Source organism: Hemicordylus capensis, chromosome 5 (assembly GCF_027244095.1).
Source record: "Hemicordylus capensis ecotype Gifberg chromosome 5, rHemCap1.1.pri, whole genome shotgun sequence".
Lineage (NCBI taxonomy): Eukaryota > Metazoa > Chordata > Lepidosauria > Squamata > Cordylidae > Hemicordylus > Hemicordylus capensis.
Genome location: NC_069661.1, coordinates 248171112 through 248188999, shown reverse-complemented (window position 1 = coordinate 248188999; position 17888 = coordinate 248171112). Strand labels below are relative to the sequence as shown.

At 44.5% G+C, this 17888-nt stretch overlaps 1 protein-coding gene across 29 annotated transcripts in view; it reads left to right on the top strand.

Annotated features, from left to right (window-relative positions):
* The window catches only part of CELF2 (CUGBP Elav-like family member 2), a 914911-nt gene that overhangs the window by 808332 nt on the left and 88691 nt on the right, over positions 1-17888 (top strand). For 28 of the 29 annotated variants that reach the window (XM_053253977.1, XM_053253957.1, XM_053253956.1 and 25 more), the window contains one exon: positions 3384-3518. In XM_053253977.1, the coding sequence (XP_053109952.1) occupies positions 3384-3518 (135 nt within the window). Of the gene's footprint in view, positions 1-1008; positions 1409-3383; positions 3519-17888 lie in introns of those variants that run through there. The other variant, XM_053253985.1, reaches the window with a different exon arrangement.

Below are 17888 nucleotides of genomic sequence, written 5' to 3'. Positions count from 1 at the left end.
ATGGGAGTTGTAGTCAACAACATCTGGGAATACCTGTTAGAGGGAACACTGACCCTAACCCTTTCGTCTGTGCAAAAATGACTGCTATTTTACCCTAATCATTTGGGGATAGAGATAAAGTGGTGATAACACAGAGAAAGCTGTAAGTGCTGTGACAATGCTATCACCTATTTCCATTTCCAGGGGATGGACATTGCCAAAAAATCAGCTTGAGCATTCGTCCTCTGAGATAGTACCCTTGGTCAAAATTTGTGGGCGTGGCTCATCTATGAATGTTGAATATGGCCCAGAGTGTTGAATATGGAGCCACAGCATAGGCTTCTGCAAATGTTATATCTCAATTCAGGCACAACGTGGGAAGTGGGGGGATGGGAGCATGCTGGCTAGTCACACTGATATACCCTGTGGCTATGCCCCCTGCTTATTTCAGAGACAAATGCTGAACTTCAGAAGGGTTACTTCCTGGGTTCTAGAACCCTGGCCAGCCAAGATTCTAGAATGCAGGGAGAGATTATTCCCACATTCAGCACCTGCCTCTGCAAACACCGTGCTTGGGGAAAGCCGGGGCGATGTTCTTTGAATATAGGCTGGTCCTGTTGCCTTGCTTGAAGGGAAAGGGTGACTTAAAATACACACAACTAGCTGAACCCGCACAGAGCATCTGTGCGGTAGTTTACTAACTTTCTGGGGTTTAGTTGGGAGAATTTGTTTAGCTGGTCCTCCCTTCTTAGCTGTGCATTGCACCGTGTCCCCCCCCCTCTCCCCCCTCCCACAACTGTCTCATTGCCCCCCCCCAACTCCCTCGCTCGCTCTGTCGCCCCCTCCCACAGCTCTCTCCCTCTGTCCTCCCCCCAGTGGTAGTATACTTACTTTTGGACTTTTGTTGAGAGAATTTGGTTGATTTTTCAGTTGTTTCTGAGTTGTTGTTGTTGTTGTATGGGTGGTGGGTGGTTTTTTGGGGGGGGCGGGGCTGCCAGCTGGACTACACAGTCTTTTTTTTTTTTTTTGAAGGAGTGACTGGGAGTGGTGGTATTTTTTTAAGTTTTATGGGGGGGGTTGGTTGTTGTTTTTTTGAGGTGTGGGGTGCGACAGAGTGGCTGTGGGGAAGATGGGCCGGAAACAATGGCAGGAAGGTTAACGGCCCACAAACGGCCCTCCCCGCCACCACCCGCTGCTCGCAAAGCAGGAAACTGGCCCCAGCCATCCCCCTCATACCTTCTCCTGCTGCCCCAAGGTTGCCGGCCGATTCCTGCCTGCCGTTCCCCTTTCTTCCTCTGCCTCTGTTCCCCAGTCCGCTGTCCTGTTTACCATTCCCTGGAGTCCCGCCAGCCTCCCTCGCTGCGGCTCCCTCCCCAGGCATCTGCACGGCTCCGGACACCTCCGGACATAGTCCTCAACTCGGTCGTCGGTAAGCGAATTATATATATAGATGATCACTTATACTAGGAGGGGAGGAGCAATGGGCAAGCTATCTTTCAGAAAGGCACCTGCCATTTTTCAGGCTCCTTTTAAACTTTCGAGGAAACCCAGCATTCCCTTGGATAATTTGAAAATTGCTATGCATCAGTAAACAAGGCTGAGGTTTAGGATGATGATAACTGAGGATTGGGCCTTCTCTGCTGTAGCACTGCAACTCTGAAATGCTGTCCTTGGGACTGCCCTTCTGGCGCAGATTCTTATGAGTTTTCAATGCCAGGAGATTTTATGCACAGCAGATTTTACCGCAGATTTACCGGGAGGCTTTACTGCAAATTTAAAGCTGTCTTTGAAAACTGCTGAAAATAGTGGAGTTTTTTACTCCGGAGATAAATTGGGCTACACTCAGGCGCAGTGTAAAACTCAAATTGCACGTGTGGACTGCTCCCCAATAACTCTCAGGGGAGTTCGGGGGAAATCTGGCCAATGTGTGAACTTGCACCCTCCATTCTGGAGCAGATGCGAGCTAAAAGCAAAAACCTCGCAGTAAAACTGCTGTGCGTAAAACTTCCAGTGAATTATTTATTTATTTTTTGATTTGATTTGATTTGATTTGATTTGAATACCGCCCTTCCAAAATGGCTCAGGCCTCAGGCCTCAACTCAGGAATGCTGTGAATTTATCCCCTAGAAGCAATATTGTGTCTTTCAGTCTGGGCTGGTATCCTCCTGGTGAGTCGGAGTATGTGTGTGTTAGGGTTAGGGTTCCTAGCCACTGAAATTCACCATTGTTACAGCTGACTCAATAATGTCAGCTAGCCTTGTTAATAGGCTGTAAGAGGATTTACAGGACTTACTTCTGAGTAAACAAGCATAGGCATGACAGGAACATAAGGATGTGTTACATAGGACAAAGTTGCCTAGGTATAACCCTTGCCAAATTGGTACGAAATTACCGGAGGATGATCATATAAAGCGGGACAGTTAATTTCCATCATGAGAGAGCCACTCCCTGTATTTGTGGAGTCTGTATCCTGCAGTATCCAATTTGTCAACAGATTCTCACCCGCTCTAGCCATTTCTGTGTTTGCAGCTTTAAAGCCTCTGAATGTGAGCTTGCTTAAGCTCGATCTGATTCACGCAGCTTCTGCCTTGACCTACTTTATGTCTGCCTCAACAGAAAGGAAATCATCTGGCAATAACTTGACCCCACCCCCTTTATATAAAAAAAAGATCTTTGCAAGCCCAACATTACAAGTCTGGTGGGGATTTAGATTTTCCAAAGTAATCTTGTAATGCCTTCCACTGAAGTGCTGCCCTAGAAGGAGAATGCTCCCTCGCTATGTCTTCTCTGAGTGGGAATTACTGTATCGTTATAGGTAAAGAGAGAGGAGATTCTGCTGCAATGTTCTCTTTTCGGCACAATTGCTACCACCTGCCTTTTGTGCTCTGTTCACTGCAGCGGGTTGAAACTGATCATGGGGGTCCCGTATGCCTCACAACTCCACCTATTTTTTCACCATTAACCCATTTCATTTCACAGACTTTTTCTCAGCTGCCATTCGCATTTCTCTTTCATGTATTAGTAGGCGGGATGGGAGGAATTTTTATCTAAATTAGAATCTGCACACGCTGCCTGCTCCCATTTGACCACATTTAGTCTCTCATATAAGATTTTTCTTCTTCTTAAGATAGCAACATTGTGGAAAGAGGCAGATGAGATGGCTGGCTCTTCCAGTTGGTGTCATCCAAACAGTGGCGGGAGGGGGTGGCAGGAGATTCCGGGGAGAGAGGAGAAGGGTTTTATGTGTGAAGTGTTTTCCACAGGACTTTTCTTCTGTTCCAGTGCCATGCTTGCAAGACTGGTGCTTGGTTTGATGTGGTAATGAAGCATTGATCACAGACGAGGAAAGGATTAAAAAAAGAGATGAACTGCCCTTTGCTCATTCATTATTTTTTATCTCCTAGCTGTGGAAGACAGAAAATTGTTCATAGGAATGGTTTCGAAGAAATGTAATGAGAACGATATCAGGGTGATGTTTTCTCCATTTGGCCAGATAGAAGAATGCCGAATCCTCCGGGGGCCAGACGGGTTGAGCAGAGGTGAGTTCGAGCAGTCTATGAAACCCTTTTCTTTTAAAGTGCTAATTGGAGCTGGATGTCACGGCCAGGGGAGATGGAGCCACTGTTGGCAGTGAGAGATTATGCTTGAAAACATGCCTCACTGGCAACCCCCTGTGATTTTTTAAAAAATAGAATCTGAGATTATCACCTTTTCTTTTCAACATCTAAGAGGTTCTTTGTGGCGATGTAAACTCTTGCCATTGCCTTGTTTGTCACATGGAAAGGTTCCACTGGTTCACTCCCATCGTTTTGTTTTACATATTTTTTACTAGCAAACTGCCCTTCGTCATGATGGGCAGGGTGCATGTGAAGGGAGGCCATGTATATTGCAAAAATGCCTGCAGGGAGGCAAAATATTCCCAGGTGTATTGTACACACACACCCCTCCCCCGGTGGAATGCTTGTTGTTGGGGCCCAGATCAGGAGAGGAAGGAAGGCTTTGCTTTCACTGCAACATTATCTTATGCAGTCCAATCTGATGCAGGTTTACTTGGAAGTCCCACGGTGTTCAATAGAGGGCTTACTCCCCGTGAATTTGCAGCTGCCAAATGTCCAAAGGATCATATTCAAAGTCTAGCTTTTCATTTTACCTTATAGGGGTGAACGGCAGCCATTCACTCACATTGATGAATGCAAAAGGATGCATTTGGCATTAGCTGCACCTGCATCCTGCCCCTGGTCACTGATATTTATTATATATGCCTGCATCTGTCTGCACAGCCCTGCCTCTTCATCCACATCAATCTCTATTTTGGTTTCTTGGTCATGCAATAGTGTGACAAAATGTTCTGAACTGGCTTTTATACATCCAGACTTGATAAAAGCACTCAAAGATTTGCAGATTAGCATAAATGGTTAGCCGTTACATTAACAGGTTAAAAGCACCTGGGTCATACAGCCTTCTCCATGCTATAGATGTACAGGTGTCATGCAGAGAAGGGAGGGAAAGTACAGCTCTCAAGGGAACTTTGAAAGCAGTGTGGAGATGTTAAGTCGCAAAGCATGTTGTGTGACCATGTGGACCACTCGAAGGCGTGAATGACTCCGCTGCCTAACCACCTTTCCTCTGGTAGAAAAGTAAAAAACAGGGGGCCTCCAAACAGGTTCGTGCACATCCCTATCCCTGAGAGCATGCCCCCAAGCTTATGCACTCTGAAATCCTGCCCCACCACTTTTCACTGTTACAGCTTTTGTCCACAGAGACAAATGCTGTATTTGTGGAGAGATCCTCCCTATGATGTGGAATACTGGGGCACTCCAGCACTCTGATCATAGGAAGAATCTCTCTATTCATCTGTGCAGAGAAATGCTGTAACTATGGAGAGCAGAAGGGCAGAGTTTTTCAAAGTGCATCTGCACAGGGACACTGTGTATGAGTACAGGATCCCCAGATTCTATAACGACTGAAGAAGGCTTGTATAGGAGCCAGTGAGAAGTGTCAGAAAAACCAGACATTTACCAGATAAAGAGTTTTCATTCCTCAGATGTACATATCAAAAGACAAAAAAGTTCCTTACATTTTCTGCTCAGGAGTGTCATGCTATCTTAAGACAAAGTAACAGTAAATGTCAACACTCACTAAGTTTCTGATGGTACCATAACATACATTTTTTTAAAAAACCCAACAGATATTGGTTGATCCATTTTGACCCATGTTGTTCATATCTTCATGGTAAACATAATCATGAGTTATATCATGAGTTATACTCATTATATAATGAGTTAGCATGAAATAAAATTTAGTTAGGCGGCTGTTTACCTCCAGAGGAAAGTAGAATAAATCGTTTAACCTTATTCACAGGGATGTGTGTACTCTATCCTTCATAAAAAGTAAAATTCTGCTCCCAAAAAGCTCAGTTCCACATGCTGCATACATTATGTAAATTAAACCCATCAGCATATGTTTGCCTATTTTCCCTGCTTCTACCAGCCACAAGAAAAGTCAAGAAACTATGCAGAACTTCACTGGTATTCCCCTTGATGACTGGAAATTTTCAGTGCCCTTTGGGCTTCTTCTGAGATTTCACCACACTTCAGCCACACAGTTTCAAGCATATATTCACAGCCACAAGGGTTAGAAATTTTGTTTTGTTTAAATGAATGCTGAGAGTAGAAGGATCTGGAATTCTGTGCCCATTATACCATTCTGTGCATCTGCTGAATTTATAGAGCCATGGTTATATGTAGTCTTATCCAAACTCACAGCCCATTCCTGAAGGCCTCGGAAAAGCTTTGTGCCACCATAGAACTACAGGCCAACACATTCTTACCCACTTTTTCAAGACTCAGGGGAATGAAGACAGAGGAAATATAGAACTGTAAAGAAACACTGTGAGGTTGAAGTGCAGCAAGAACCAAATCAGCACAAGAGAACCACAGTTTATGCATTTTATTACAATTCCTACATATATCCAAGATAAATAATCATATCATCTTGAATTATTTCTGAAAGCATCAAAATGATCTTTACCAGCAGGACCTAAAAGCACCATAGCTTTTATGTTATCCCTCATCCTGGAATGGGAACCCCCCACCCCGCATGGATACCAAGAGGGATTGATTTAGAAAATAAGCAGGTTGGGAATTCTGAATTCACCCAGTTTTGTGTATATAATTGTAAGCGTCTGGATATGTAAAGTCTTGAATGAGTCTGTGTATCTGATGCATTTCACTATCAGAATAGTTATGCTGAGATACAGAACTAGCATTGTCTAGAGAGAATGGTGAGATAAAATGTAGTGCATTGTGGAACGGATGACCCCAAGGCACACAAGAGAACTTGTATGTGAGGTGGAAGAGAAATTTAGGTCACCTGTGGAGATGGAGGTTATCAAAGAGCAGTTAATTTGCTTTGGAGGTGGGTTTATGTAAATCACTTCCTGTTTTACTGCTTCCGTGGAAAACCCTCCAAAGTGGCATTTCTTAGATGAATCTGGCCTTCCTCCTGGACACCATTTCCTTTTATTGTGGTCTACAGGATTGTGTCTTGGCTTTCCTGCTGCAGAGAAGAAGTTATGAACTTGAAAAGAGCCCCTCTAAAAGTAATGTAGACAGATCTCTGAGGGAGTAGTTGTTTAAGCAGAATGGTCTCTGTGGTGAAGAAATTGGATCCAAGTTCAGATGTCTGTACAAACATGTGTGAATGTCTGTGCATGCATTCATTTTTAAAATGTGTCTGGGTACCAGTCCCTCAATGCATTGTACAGATAGGCAGTGTCCTACTGTGCATGTGTTGAACATAATGTGGGAGTAAATGTACCTGCATATGCATCTGTACAAGCGTACACTGTACATAGTTTGTACATGCATTGAAGATAACATGGGAATAAGGCTTAGGTGTGCAATTAAAGTGGGCTTTCAGAAGGGGTTCTAGCGGAAGCAAAAAAGTCAAAAAGAAGTCAAAAGCAAGAAGTCAGTGTCTGAAGATCAGGATGTGGCAAATTAAAAGCTGAAGACAGAGTTGGAATCTGGGTCAAAGGTTCAAAATCAGTCAGTTCCATGTATCCCAGCAGTTCTCATGTTGTGATCTCTGTCCCTTTTACATCATTGTCCCTGCTTTTCCTTTTAGGGACACTTGGTTAAAATGCTTTTACTGGGATTTGTTAGTGTTGCCATTCTTCAGGATTCATTTCCCTCTGCTGAGTCTTTAGAAGGCAGTCTCTGAGTGGGTACATCTTGCAATGGATCCATCTGTTTCTAGTTCATATGCATGTAAACGCATGCCCATGAACAGTGAAGCACCATACCATGCACCACCTGCTACTTCATCCACAGTAAGCTGTGGTACGTTGAACTGTTGTCGATAATTTATTGTGACAATTACGTCTTTCTAGTAGATCTTCATTCAAAAGAAAGAAAGAAAACCCTCAAAGCAGGATTTATTTGGCTTTTAAATCAAAGAAGAATGCATTTAGTTATATATTAGTTACTTGTTTAGTTATTCCTCCAGCGTGTTCAGAGTAGTGTACACACAGGGTGCAGCCCAGACCCTCCAGACACTTAAAAAGCATAAAATACATAAACCACAGCCGAATCAAAACCACAGAAAACCTACCAGGAGCTACCAGATATAAAATTGTCAGCAAACAAATGCCTGCCCAAACAGAACACTGTGGCCAAACAGCAAAAACCATGATGTGCTTCCAAGGGGAGGAAGGGGCACCAACCTCGGTGCCACCACTGAAAAAGCCCTGCTCCTGGTGGAACAACTGCAGAGTAAATAGATACAGCATAGATTGAGCCCATGGAATGGGGCAACCATGTGTAATAGTGGCTGGTGAGGCTTGCAAGATTACCCTTGATATGAGAATTGAGGTGTTGCTTGTCCCTGTATTGGTTTGTGAAATGCTGCAGGGCATGCAGACCTTTTGAGCTGAGGCCTGGATAGACAAGGGCTGTCCACAGTCTAGTGGAACAGGATTCACGTAAGAATCTATGTCTGGAAATCTTGGTCCAGACTCAAGAGTGAAACATTTTCAAGTTGTCAAAAAGGAACAAAGAAAAGAGTAGAAGCTCAGTTGTGAAGGTGACAAGGAGAGGGCAGAACCTCAGAATAAGAACAGTGAAGCAACACAGCTGGAAGGTTGCCTGGGAAGTATGCCCGAACCTTAACCAGAAATAAAACAGGCTGATTAATTAATGCCTAAGTTGTACTTGCCCACTGAACAAATGGCAGGCACGAGCCGTTAACAAGCTCTGAGGAAATCATAATAGGGTCAGAAAGAGAAGGAAATTGCTCTCCAGGCAGCCTAGTAAGATCCCCGGGGCATGATACTCTGCAGGCTGGAATGGTGCTTCTTTTATCCATGCAATCTATGCTCTTAAAATGACATTCTCTGGATATGATCAAAGTCTTAAAATCAAGGATCAAAGTCTTAAGAGAAAGGGCTTTCTGACTTCCAGGTCAGGTATAGGTGTGAGTAATAGCAGAGTAACTTGAGCAAGAATGGCACTCATCTTGGCTGGAAGGGAATATGTGCAAGAAGCAGTCAAGGAAGGCGAAGGAGAGTCTCCCTCTCTTTAATAGTAGGACCTCTGGGTCATTCAGTGTAATTGGTTGACACTGGCTTTACAACAGGAAAAAAAAAGTACATCATGCAATGCATAATTAATTTATCAATGAAATGTAACTAGAGATCTGGTTGGCAGGGACTAGAGACAGGGCCTTTTCTGTTATGGCCCCTCTACTTTGGAATGCTCCCTCCCTCAGTGCTGTTTAAAAAACAATTAAAGACACATCTTTTGAGGGGAGGCTTTTAAATGTTTTATCCGCTGTTTATATCTGGTGGATTTCTTAGTTTTTAGATTTTTACTTATAATTTTTAGTTTGAAACTTTTAAAAGTTGTAACTTTTAAATTTGGTTTTTAAACTTTTATTAATTTTATTAATTTTGTATTGTATCTATTATATTAATGTTGTGAGCTGCCCCAAAGAAGTATACTGGAGGGGCAGGGTATACATATTTTAAATGAGTAAAGAGTGTATGGAATTCACTGACACAACATAGTCAGTATTTTAAAGAAAAGGTAACGTGTGCCGTCAAGTCGATTTTGACTCCTGGCGCCCAAAGAGCCCTGTGGCTTTCTTTGGTAGAATACAGGAGGGGTTTACCATTGCTTCCTCCCGTGCAGTATGAGATGATGCCTTTCAGCATCTTCCTATATCACTCCTGCCTGATATAGTACCAGCGGGGATTCGAACCGGCAACCTCCTGCTTGTTAGTCAAGCATTTCCCTGATGCACCATTTAAGGTGACGGCCATTAGTTTAGATGGCTTTAACACAGGATTAGAGACATTCATGGAGAATATCTCTATCAATGACTATTAGCCAGGATGGCTATGTAGAACCTCCATGTTCAGAGGCAGTATACCTCTGAATCCAGCTGCTTAGGAGGGCAGCAATGGGAGGAACCTGTTAATTTCAAGTCCTGCTTGTGGAATTTCTGGAGGCATACCGTTAGTCACAGTGGGTGGCAGAATGCTGAACTAGATACACCTGTGGGCTGACGAGTGGGGTTTTTCTTATGGTCAGAGTAAGGGGTAATAGAATCATAATGAAATTTGAAAGGGGCCTTAAGGGTCTTCTATTCCAACTCTCTCTCACTGCTAGAATCTAGGGATGTGCACGGAACTGGCGGGGGCCGGTTCGAAGGCAGGGGGGACACTTTTATGGATGGGGGCGGGTGCACTTACACACACACATGCACCCCGCTGCCGTGTTTCTCCTGCCAGCACTCCCTTAAAAACCGGACTGGCGGGGCAGCAGCGTACCTCCCTGCTGCCCCGTCCCCTTTTCCGCCTGGAAGTGACTGGAAGTAGCATGCACACATGCGCACGTCGGCATGCGTGTGAGTGAGCGCAACATGTCTGTGCATGTGCCTGGTGTGCGCACACGCACATGCTACTTCCAGTCACTTCCGTACTGAAAAGGGGACGGGGCAGCAGGGAGATATGCTGCCGCCCCACCGGTTTGGTTTTCAAGGAAGCGCTGGCGTGCAAAACGTGCACGGCGGGCGGGGGGGTGTAAGTGCACCCTTCCCCATCCTTAAAGGTGTCCCCATCTCACGTTTGAACCGGTTTGAATGCAGGGTTCCGAACCCGTTCGGCATTCTAGGAATAGAACGCCAAACAGGCTCGTGCACATCCCTACTGGAATCTGCCACAGAATCTCTGACAGAAAATGTCCAGCGAAGATCCTTGTGAGCTGAACACTGGGTGAAAAATGGGCGAAATAATCAACTTATGGCGCAGAGAATGGACTGAAGGCACATGACTCTCTTCTACTGCTGAAGCTAAGCAGGCCTGGCCCTGTAAGTTGTTTCCAGTGGAAGGCCACCTGGATCTGTATAAAAGCCACTCTGAATTCTAGGGATGTGCACAAACCCGGAAAACCCAGTTCCGTTCAAGCAGAACCAGATTTGAACCAAACTAGGTCCAGTTGGGGCCCATCTAGGGGAGGAACATTCATTCATTCATCCATTCATTCATTCACTTATTTACTTACTTACTTACAAAAGACAGGTATATGCAACCTAAATATTATCACCTTTTGATAATGGCATGTTTTTCTCTGGAACGTGCTCAGCCAAAATAAATTGGGCAGAGGTTTCTTCTTTACAATCTTGGTCCTAGCCACAACTACTGACTTACAGCAAGGCAAAAGCAGACTAATTTTCCATGTTAATTGGACTAATCGGATTAATTATGCAAGCTGGAAATGGAGGAGTGCAGGTTTCTGAGCAATCAGTTAAATATTAATTGTAGCTAATGGAGAGTCAAGTGTTTTTCAGTCGTGCACAAGTGTTTTGACTTCCATGCATATGTTCAGAAGCCAAATGATACCCAAGTCTTATTCATTCGGTCTGGGTGACACATTTTGTCATTTCAGCCCCAAAAGAGTCCCTGACCACTGTGAGCCATTGACAAATTATGGGATTTGGCTGTGATTGTTGATGTATTCCTAGATTGTGATTGAACAGTATGCAGAAACTGATGAAGTGTAGCAGAGCAGGGCATTGGCCAAGTGATGCTTTTTACTCTGGGTCCTCCTCTGCAGAGCAAGATCAAATTCTTGATTGAAGAGATATAGGGACCATATTGGTTTATGTGTGAATGCTCAGAAGCTGCATAGACATTTGTGGCTTAGAAGATAAGATGCCATTTCAGTTCAGTAGCAAACAGATCTGCTGAAATCTGATTAGTGCATTTTTAGCAAATGTATGTACAAGTTGGGAAGGCGGACTAGCTTGGAACTACATATAGGACACACTTCTGGAATGTTACTGGACCCCTTAAAAGTCACATGGTCTCCATCCCTTGAGCTCAGTGAACTGAGTTCCATCTGTGCAGCTGGTTAGGATGGTAAGGGTGTAGAACAGAACCTTAGGAACCTAGGAAGCGGCCTTCTCATGAGTCAGACCACTGGTCCATTTAGTTCAGTATTGTCAACACTGATGGGTAGTAGTTCTTCAGTGTTTCATGCAGGAGTATTTCCCAGCCCCACCAAGAGAGGCCGGGGATTTAACCCTTGGCCTTCTGCATGCAAGCATGCAGATGGTCTTCCACTAAGCAACAGCCTCATCCCATAGTCTTCTCTGTGATCATCCTCCAATCCTTTGGGATTTCTTCCTAGACAGGCTCAACAAAGTTTGCTTCTGCTCAGGGTTCAGCCCCAAACTCACATGGTCACTGATGAAGCCGGCCTCCCAATTGCCCCAGCAGTGGGACTGGATGCAGAAGGCAGCCGCCAGATGGAGGCAGAGAGGAGAAAAAGGGGTTTTATTTATTTATTTATTTATTTATTTATTTATTCATTTATTACATGTATAGACTGCCCCATCCAGAGGCTCTGGGCAGTTTACAAGAAGTTTAAAAAGACATTAAAACAAACAGCATTTAAAACACACTACTTGAAACAATTAAAAAAACCAATTTTAAAACAATTCAAAACCATTTAAAACCAATTAAAATAATTTAAAACAATTTTTAAAACTTGGAAGGCCAGGAAGTAAGTTTTTAGGGCTCTCTTAAAGGCCAACAGTGAGCCTAAACTGCGGATATCTGCTAGGAGTGCATTCCATAGGCCAGGAGCAGCTACAAAGAAAGCCTTTATGCTCTTTATTCTTCTCTTTACAGAGAAGGCCTTTATGATCTTTATTGCTCAGACCATAAGAATAGCACTGCTGGATCAGGCCCAGGGTCCATCTTGTCCAGCATCCTGTCTCACACAGTGGCTCCCCAGATGCTTCTGAGAAGCCTACAGGCAAGAGGTGAGGGCATGCCCTCTCTCTTGCTGTTGCTCCCCTGTAACTAGTAATGAGAGGCTTTTGTGCCTCTGAGGCTGGAGGTGACCTATAGCCACCATACTAGCAGCCATTGATAGACCTGTCCTCCATGAATGTGTCTAAGCCCCTTTTAAAGCCATCCAGGCTAGTGGCCATCACCACATTCCATGGCAGAAAATTCCATAGATTAATTATGCACTGTATGAAAAAGTACTTCCTTCTGTTGGTCCTAAATTTCCTGGCATTTAGTTTTTTGGGATGACCCCTGGTTCTAGTGTTGTGAAAGAGGGAGAAAGATTTATCTCTTCCCACTCTCTCTACTTCATGCATAGTTTTATATACCTCTACTACGTCTCCCCATAGTCGCCTCTTTTCTAAACTAAAAAGCCTCACATGCCTCATAAGGAAGGTGCTCCAGGCCCCTGATCATCTTGGTTGCCTTCTTCCTCACTTTTTCCAGTTCTGCAATGTCCTCCTTAAGATACGGTGACCAGAACTGGTCACTGTATCAAGGAAGTCACTTCCCCCTTTTATAGCAAAAATGAGAAGCCTTGCAGGAGAGGACAGAGCTATTGCCAATCTTAGGCAGACATTTAAAACCCAGACAGGGAGGAGGCCCTCTGTTTACTCCCAGGGAGAAGTAGAAGAGCAGGGCCCAGAGTGCTGCAACCTCCTCCCTAATACCTTTTGAGGCCTCAGAGTGTCATGATCCCAGCCCTGAACAGCAGCATTGAATCTGACCTTGAGAAGAGGGGAGGAGTCAGACTGCAGGAGCCAGCCTCTGACCCAGGCCCAAGCCCCAAACCTTGACACTGGGCTGGAGCCTGGCCCTTCCAGCTGGCAGACTAGAACTAATACTCCCTGAGCCAGAGCTCCCCAATGAACTGCCCTCATAAGAACATAGGAAGGTGCTTTATACCGAGCCAGACCATTGGTCCAGCTAGCTCAGGATTGTCTAGACAGACTGGCAGCAGCTTCTCCAAGGTTGCAGGCAGGAGTCTCTCCCAGCCCTCTCTGGAGATGCCGGGGAGGGAACTTGGAACATTCTTCATGCAAGCATGCAGATGTTCTTCCCAGAATGGCCCCATACCCTAAGGAGAACAATTCATGCTTGCTACCACAAGACCAGCTCTCCTCTCCTCTTCCACACCACATGTGTGGCGTTCTTCCCAGGCTCCCCAACAGCGCAGGCAACAGGTCAGGATGGACTTGGTGGAGCAGAGGAGAAATGCTGGACTCCAGGCCAGAGTTCTGCCCCTTTATATGGCTCTGCTGTACAAGCAGGAGATGGAGCCTGAGAAGGGTAGTCTGAGCCTGGAGGTAAGGCCTCACTCCACCTCTGGCTCTTGTTGGAGCAAGTTGCTCGCTGGGAGCTGTCCCGGGTGCTGCAAGCCCAATTGCCCTGCCCTGCCTCCCTTTGCAGGCTCCTCATTTTGGGGCAGGACACAGAGGAAGGATTAGTCCAGGCCAGGGTCTGCTGGCTGAATAGACCTTTCAAGATGTGTTAAGCAATCGGTGAAGATTTTTTTGAATTATTATTATGGTTATTTAGGGTGGAATATGGTACCTAATAAGGCTGATCAGCCAACATTGCCATTTCTTAGCTGGCCTTTAGCTTATGATTCATGGCAATTCCATCCCTTTTAAATACCCTGTTTTGAAAAAAGTGGCCCACATGCTACACAACACTGTGGGCATGTTGTGAGAATGTGAACATGTAGTTGCAAAACTGCACTCTTGTACAACTACAAAAATTGCACAAACCACGTTTGCACAACAGTAATCCCATTAAAAATAATGGATTTTGCAGTTGCACAACTGTGTGTTGATTCATTGTGGGCCAGTATTTACAATGCTTTATTAAAAAAAACAAAAAAACAAAACCAGCCCTTAAGTTTTTAGTGGAACCATGAGGAAATCTCAAAGACCAGTCTGGAATTTAATCTGACACACAAGTGAGGTTTTCTGGAGACAGGAGTGTAAAAGCCACTAATATGAAACAGATTTTTCCCTTGGAGAATTTGGTAACACTTCTGAGCTAGAGCCCTTTCTCACGAGCAGTGAGAAAGGGCTACCCAGTTTGCAGGGAGGAATCCTGGAAGCACTTACCTCCCCACAGACGATCAATCTGGTGTCTCTGGGCAGGTGGATCACCCGTCCACGTGAGCACTGGCTGCTGCTGGTAACTCTGAGGGCTGGGATGTGACGCCATGCTTTGCCACGCCCCCAGGAGCTCCAATAATGCACCGCACGTGTACACGGTGCATTATAGGGATCTCCCCTCCCCTCCCCTCCCCGTTTGCCAGCCTTGGCTGCTTGCAGCTGCAGCTGACACTCAATCAATAAAATGGGTTTTGGAGAGCGCTCAATCCCGGTGGTTCACACGTGCGTGCGTGCATGCAAAACGTGCTTGCAAAAAGGAGCTGGGCTCCTTTAGCCCAGTTTTGCACATGCATGTGAATAGCCTCACACTGTTCTGAATAGGTTTGACAAACAGGCTGAGGTCTGGGCCAAATGGTGCCCAGACAAAGAGTGAGTTTGGTGCTCTCTACTTGTTCAACTTGGGAGTATCTTATTTTTAATTGCATTTGTAAGCCCATTCATAACTTTAATGCACAGTCTATGTGCAGGATTTATCCCTGTCATTTAGTACAACAAATTTGCATGCATGGGTCTATAAAACTGTATATATTTGTGCCATATATTTAAAAGACCCTTAAGATGCACCTGTTTTCTCAGGCTTTTAATTCATTTTAATTGATTTTATATCATAATTGTTTTAATCATTTTATCCTGTTTTTATATTGTATTTTAACTTATATACACTGCCTAGGGATGCACATGTCAGGCAGTATAGAAACAGGATAAGTAAGTAAGTAAGTAAATATATACACAAATGAAAACACATTTGTTCCCCCTAAGCTTACTAAAGCATTTTTATTTTAACACTAAGTTAAATATATGAACTTCAAGAAATTGAGCTGTGCAGCAACATTGGTTGGGCCAGTATTAAAGAGTGTTACAGTAGCTGATTGCTATAGTATTTAGAAGTGTGCGTGAATGGGTTGCAGCAGAACCAGACCGGCCTTCAGGGAGGCCAGCCAGTCCACAATTGAACTGAATCGAGACCAGTCTTGGCTGGGCATTTCGAGGGGCTATGTAGAGTGACTTGTAAAGGGGAATCCGGCGAGGATTCCTCTTTACAAGCACAAGGGAAATCCTTTACAAAAGTCTTCTAAAGGGTGGCCAGGTTGAGTGTGTGAGAGAGAACCCAGGCACCTTTAAAAGTAAGTGATAAGGTGCTTACTGCCAGCGGCCACAGTACTGCTTCTTGAAGCTGTCTGGGCCCAGTCCAGAGCCGTGGCGGCCCACCTAGCAGCCTCCATGCAGCAGTGCAGCTCCAACACTCACCTGGGCTCCGCACATGCCATCACCGCCAGTATGCAGTATGCAGGCTGTATCTATACGGTGGTGGCCACCACCACTAGTATGTACGTGATCACTGACTTTTAAAGATGCCTCGGCTCTCGCCACCACGGCCTCTGCCCCCTAACCTGGCCACCTTTAGAAGCCTTTTGTGAAGGATTCCCCTCTCCCCCTTTACAAGCTGCTTCGGTTCGAGCTGGTTCAGTCAAACGGACCAGCTGGTCGGTTCGATCAAACCTGCTCACGGACCGGCGGTTCAGTCTGAATTCGGACCGAACTGTGAAAAATTGTCCGTGCACACCCTGACAGTATTGCTTTATAAATGAAGAACTGGCTGTACTATTAGTGGTTGAGTGCATGATTGAGCAGATAGGAACGATTGCTCCCCAATGCTCCAGGCCTGAGTCTCCTTCCCTTAAATGTGGTCCTGTTCATAAGTCACAAACATGATTGAACTTATTGGGGAGTGGGGAGGAAGCCTGCTTAAAGCTTTTGTGCATTTTTAACAGACCAAAGGGAAGAACAGTATCACACACACACACACACGCACACACACAAAATTCATTAAGTGAATAAGTCACACCAACTTAGCAGAGAGCAGTGTTTGTTTTAAAAAGAGGGGGTATTTGTGAAATGTGGGGAGGCACTTCCTTATCTGTTTTCAGATACTGCCGTCCTCTTACAATGTGAAGAATGACAACAACAAAAAACCCCGAGTTAAGATACGATTTCAATTGAGATGACAAGTGTAATAGCAGTGTTCCTAAATCTGTTCGGTGACAGTTCTCCCTGTCTCTCTCTGATCCAGTCTGTAGGAGGAAATTGCTTTGAGAAACCTTTCCCGAGTCAATCATTTATCTGTTCTGGAAGTCTAGAAGGCAACCTTACAAAAATAAGTGAAACTCACTCCCTTTTGGCTTTACGAGGGATCTTTGACATTCTGGAAGTAGAGTTGATACATAATTGGGTCACTAAGCCTGGCCGCGGAAAGTGAGCCCAGATAGAGAGGCTGGCCATGCTTTTTATATATATTGCATATATATTTCTTTGTATTTCTAGCGTACTGTGTTCTACGTATGTATGTATGTATGTATGTATGTATGTATGTATGTATGTATGTATTTATATACCGCCTAGTATAAAAATCTCTAGGCGGTGTACAGAATTAAAAACATAAAACATAACACATTTAAAATTCATAAAAAGAGAAAATCATAATAGATAAAAACACACTAACAATTTTTTAAAAATGAGTCTCAGTTGAAGGCCTGGGAAAACAGGTACGTCTTCAGGGTCTTCCTAAAAGCAAACAGAGAAGGAGATGCTCTTATTTCAGCAGGAAGCACATTCCAGAGCCCTGGGGCAGCCACAGAAAAAGCCCGGTCCCGAGTCGCCACCAAACGAGTCTGTGGCAACTGTAACTGGACCTCTCTAGATGATCTTAATAGGTGACAGGGTTCACGACAGAGAAGGCACTCTCTTAAATACCCTGAACCCAAGCCGTTAAGGGCCTTATAGGTAATAACTAGCACTTTGTATTTCGTTTGGAAACCTTTCGGCAACCAGTGCAGTTCTTTTAGAATTGGTGTTATATGGTCCCTTCGGGTAAACCCAGAGACCAGTCTGGCTGCCACATTCTGTACCAATTGTAGTTTCCAAACAACATACAAAGTAATCTTATGGCAGATGACTAAAACTAAAAAGCACATACATAAATAAACCTATATGTTTGGGATTCCCAAAGGTGGGTCCTCAGATGTTGTTGCACTACAACTCCCATCATCCTCAGCTACAGTGGCCAAAAGCTACAATGGGAGTTGTAGGCCAACAACATCTGGAGGCACATTTTAAAACCCCTTCTATATACTATTATTGGTAACAATATGAACTCTATAAGCATTAAAGCATCACGTTTCCACTTTCACCTGGTCAGTGAACAATCACTGAAATAGGAAATGTCTTAAAATGCTTCTTTTGGAAAATGCCCAGGCAGGGACTCATGCGAATCCATTTCAAAGAGCATTTTACCACACTCCGCACTTGCTGTGTCACCAAGGGACCCCAACATTTCCAAGTATTGTTGTTCTCTTCAGGTCCTAAGATGTAGCAACCATTGTACCATCAGTTTGGTCTTGATT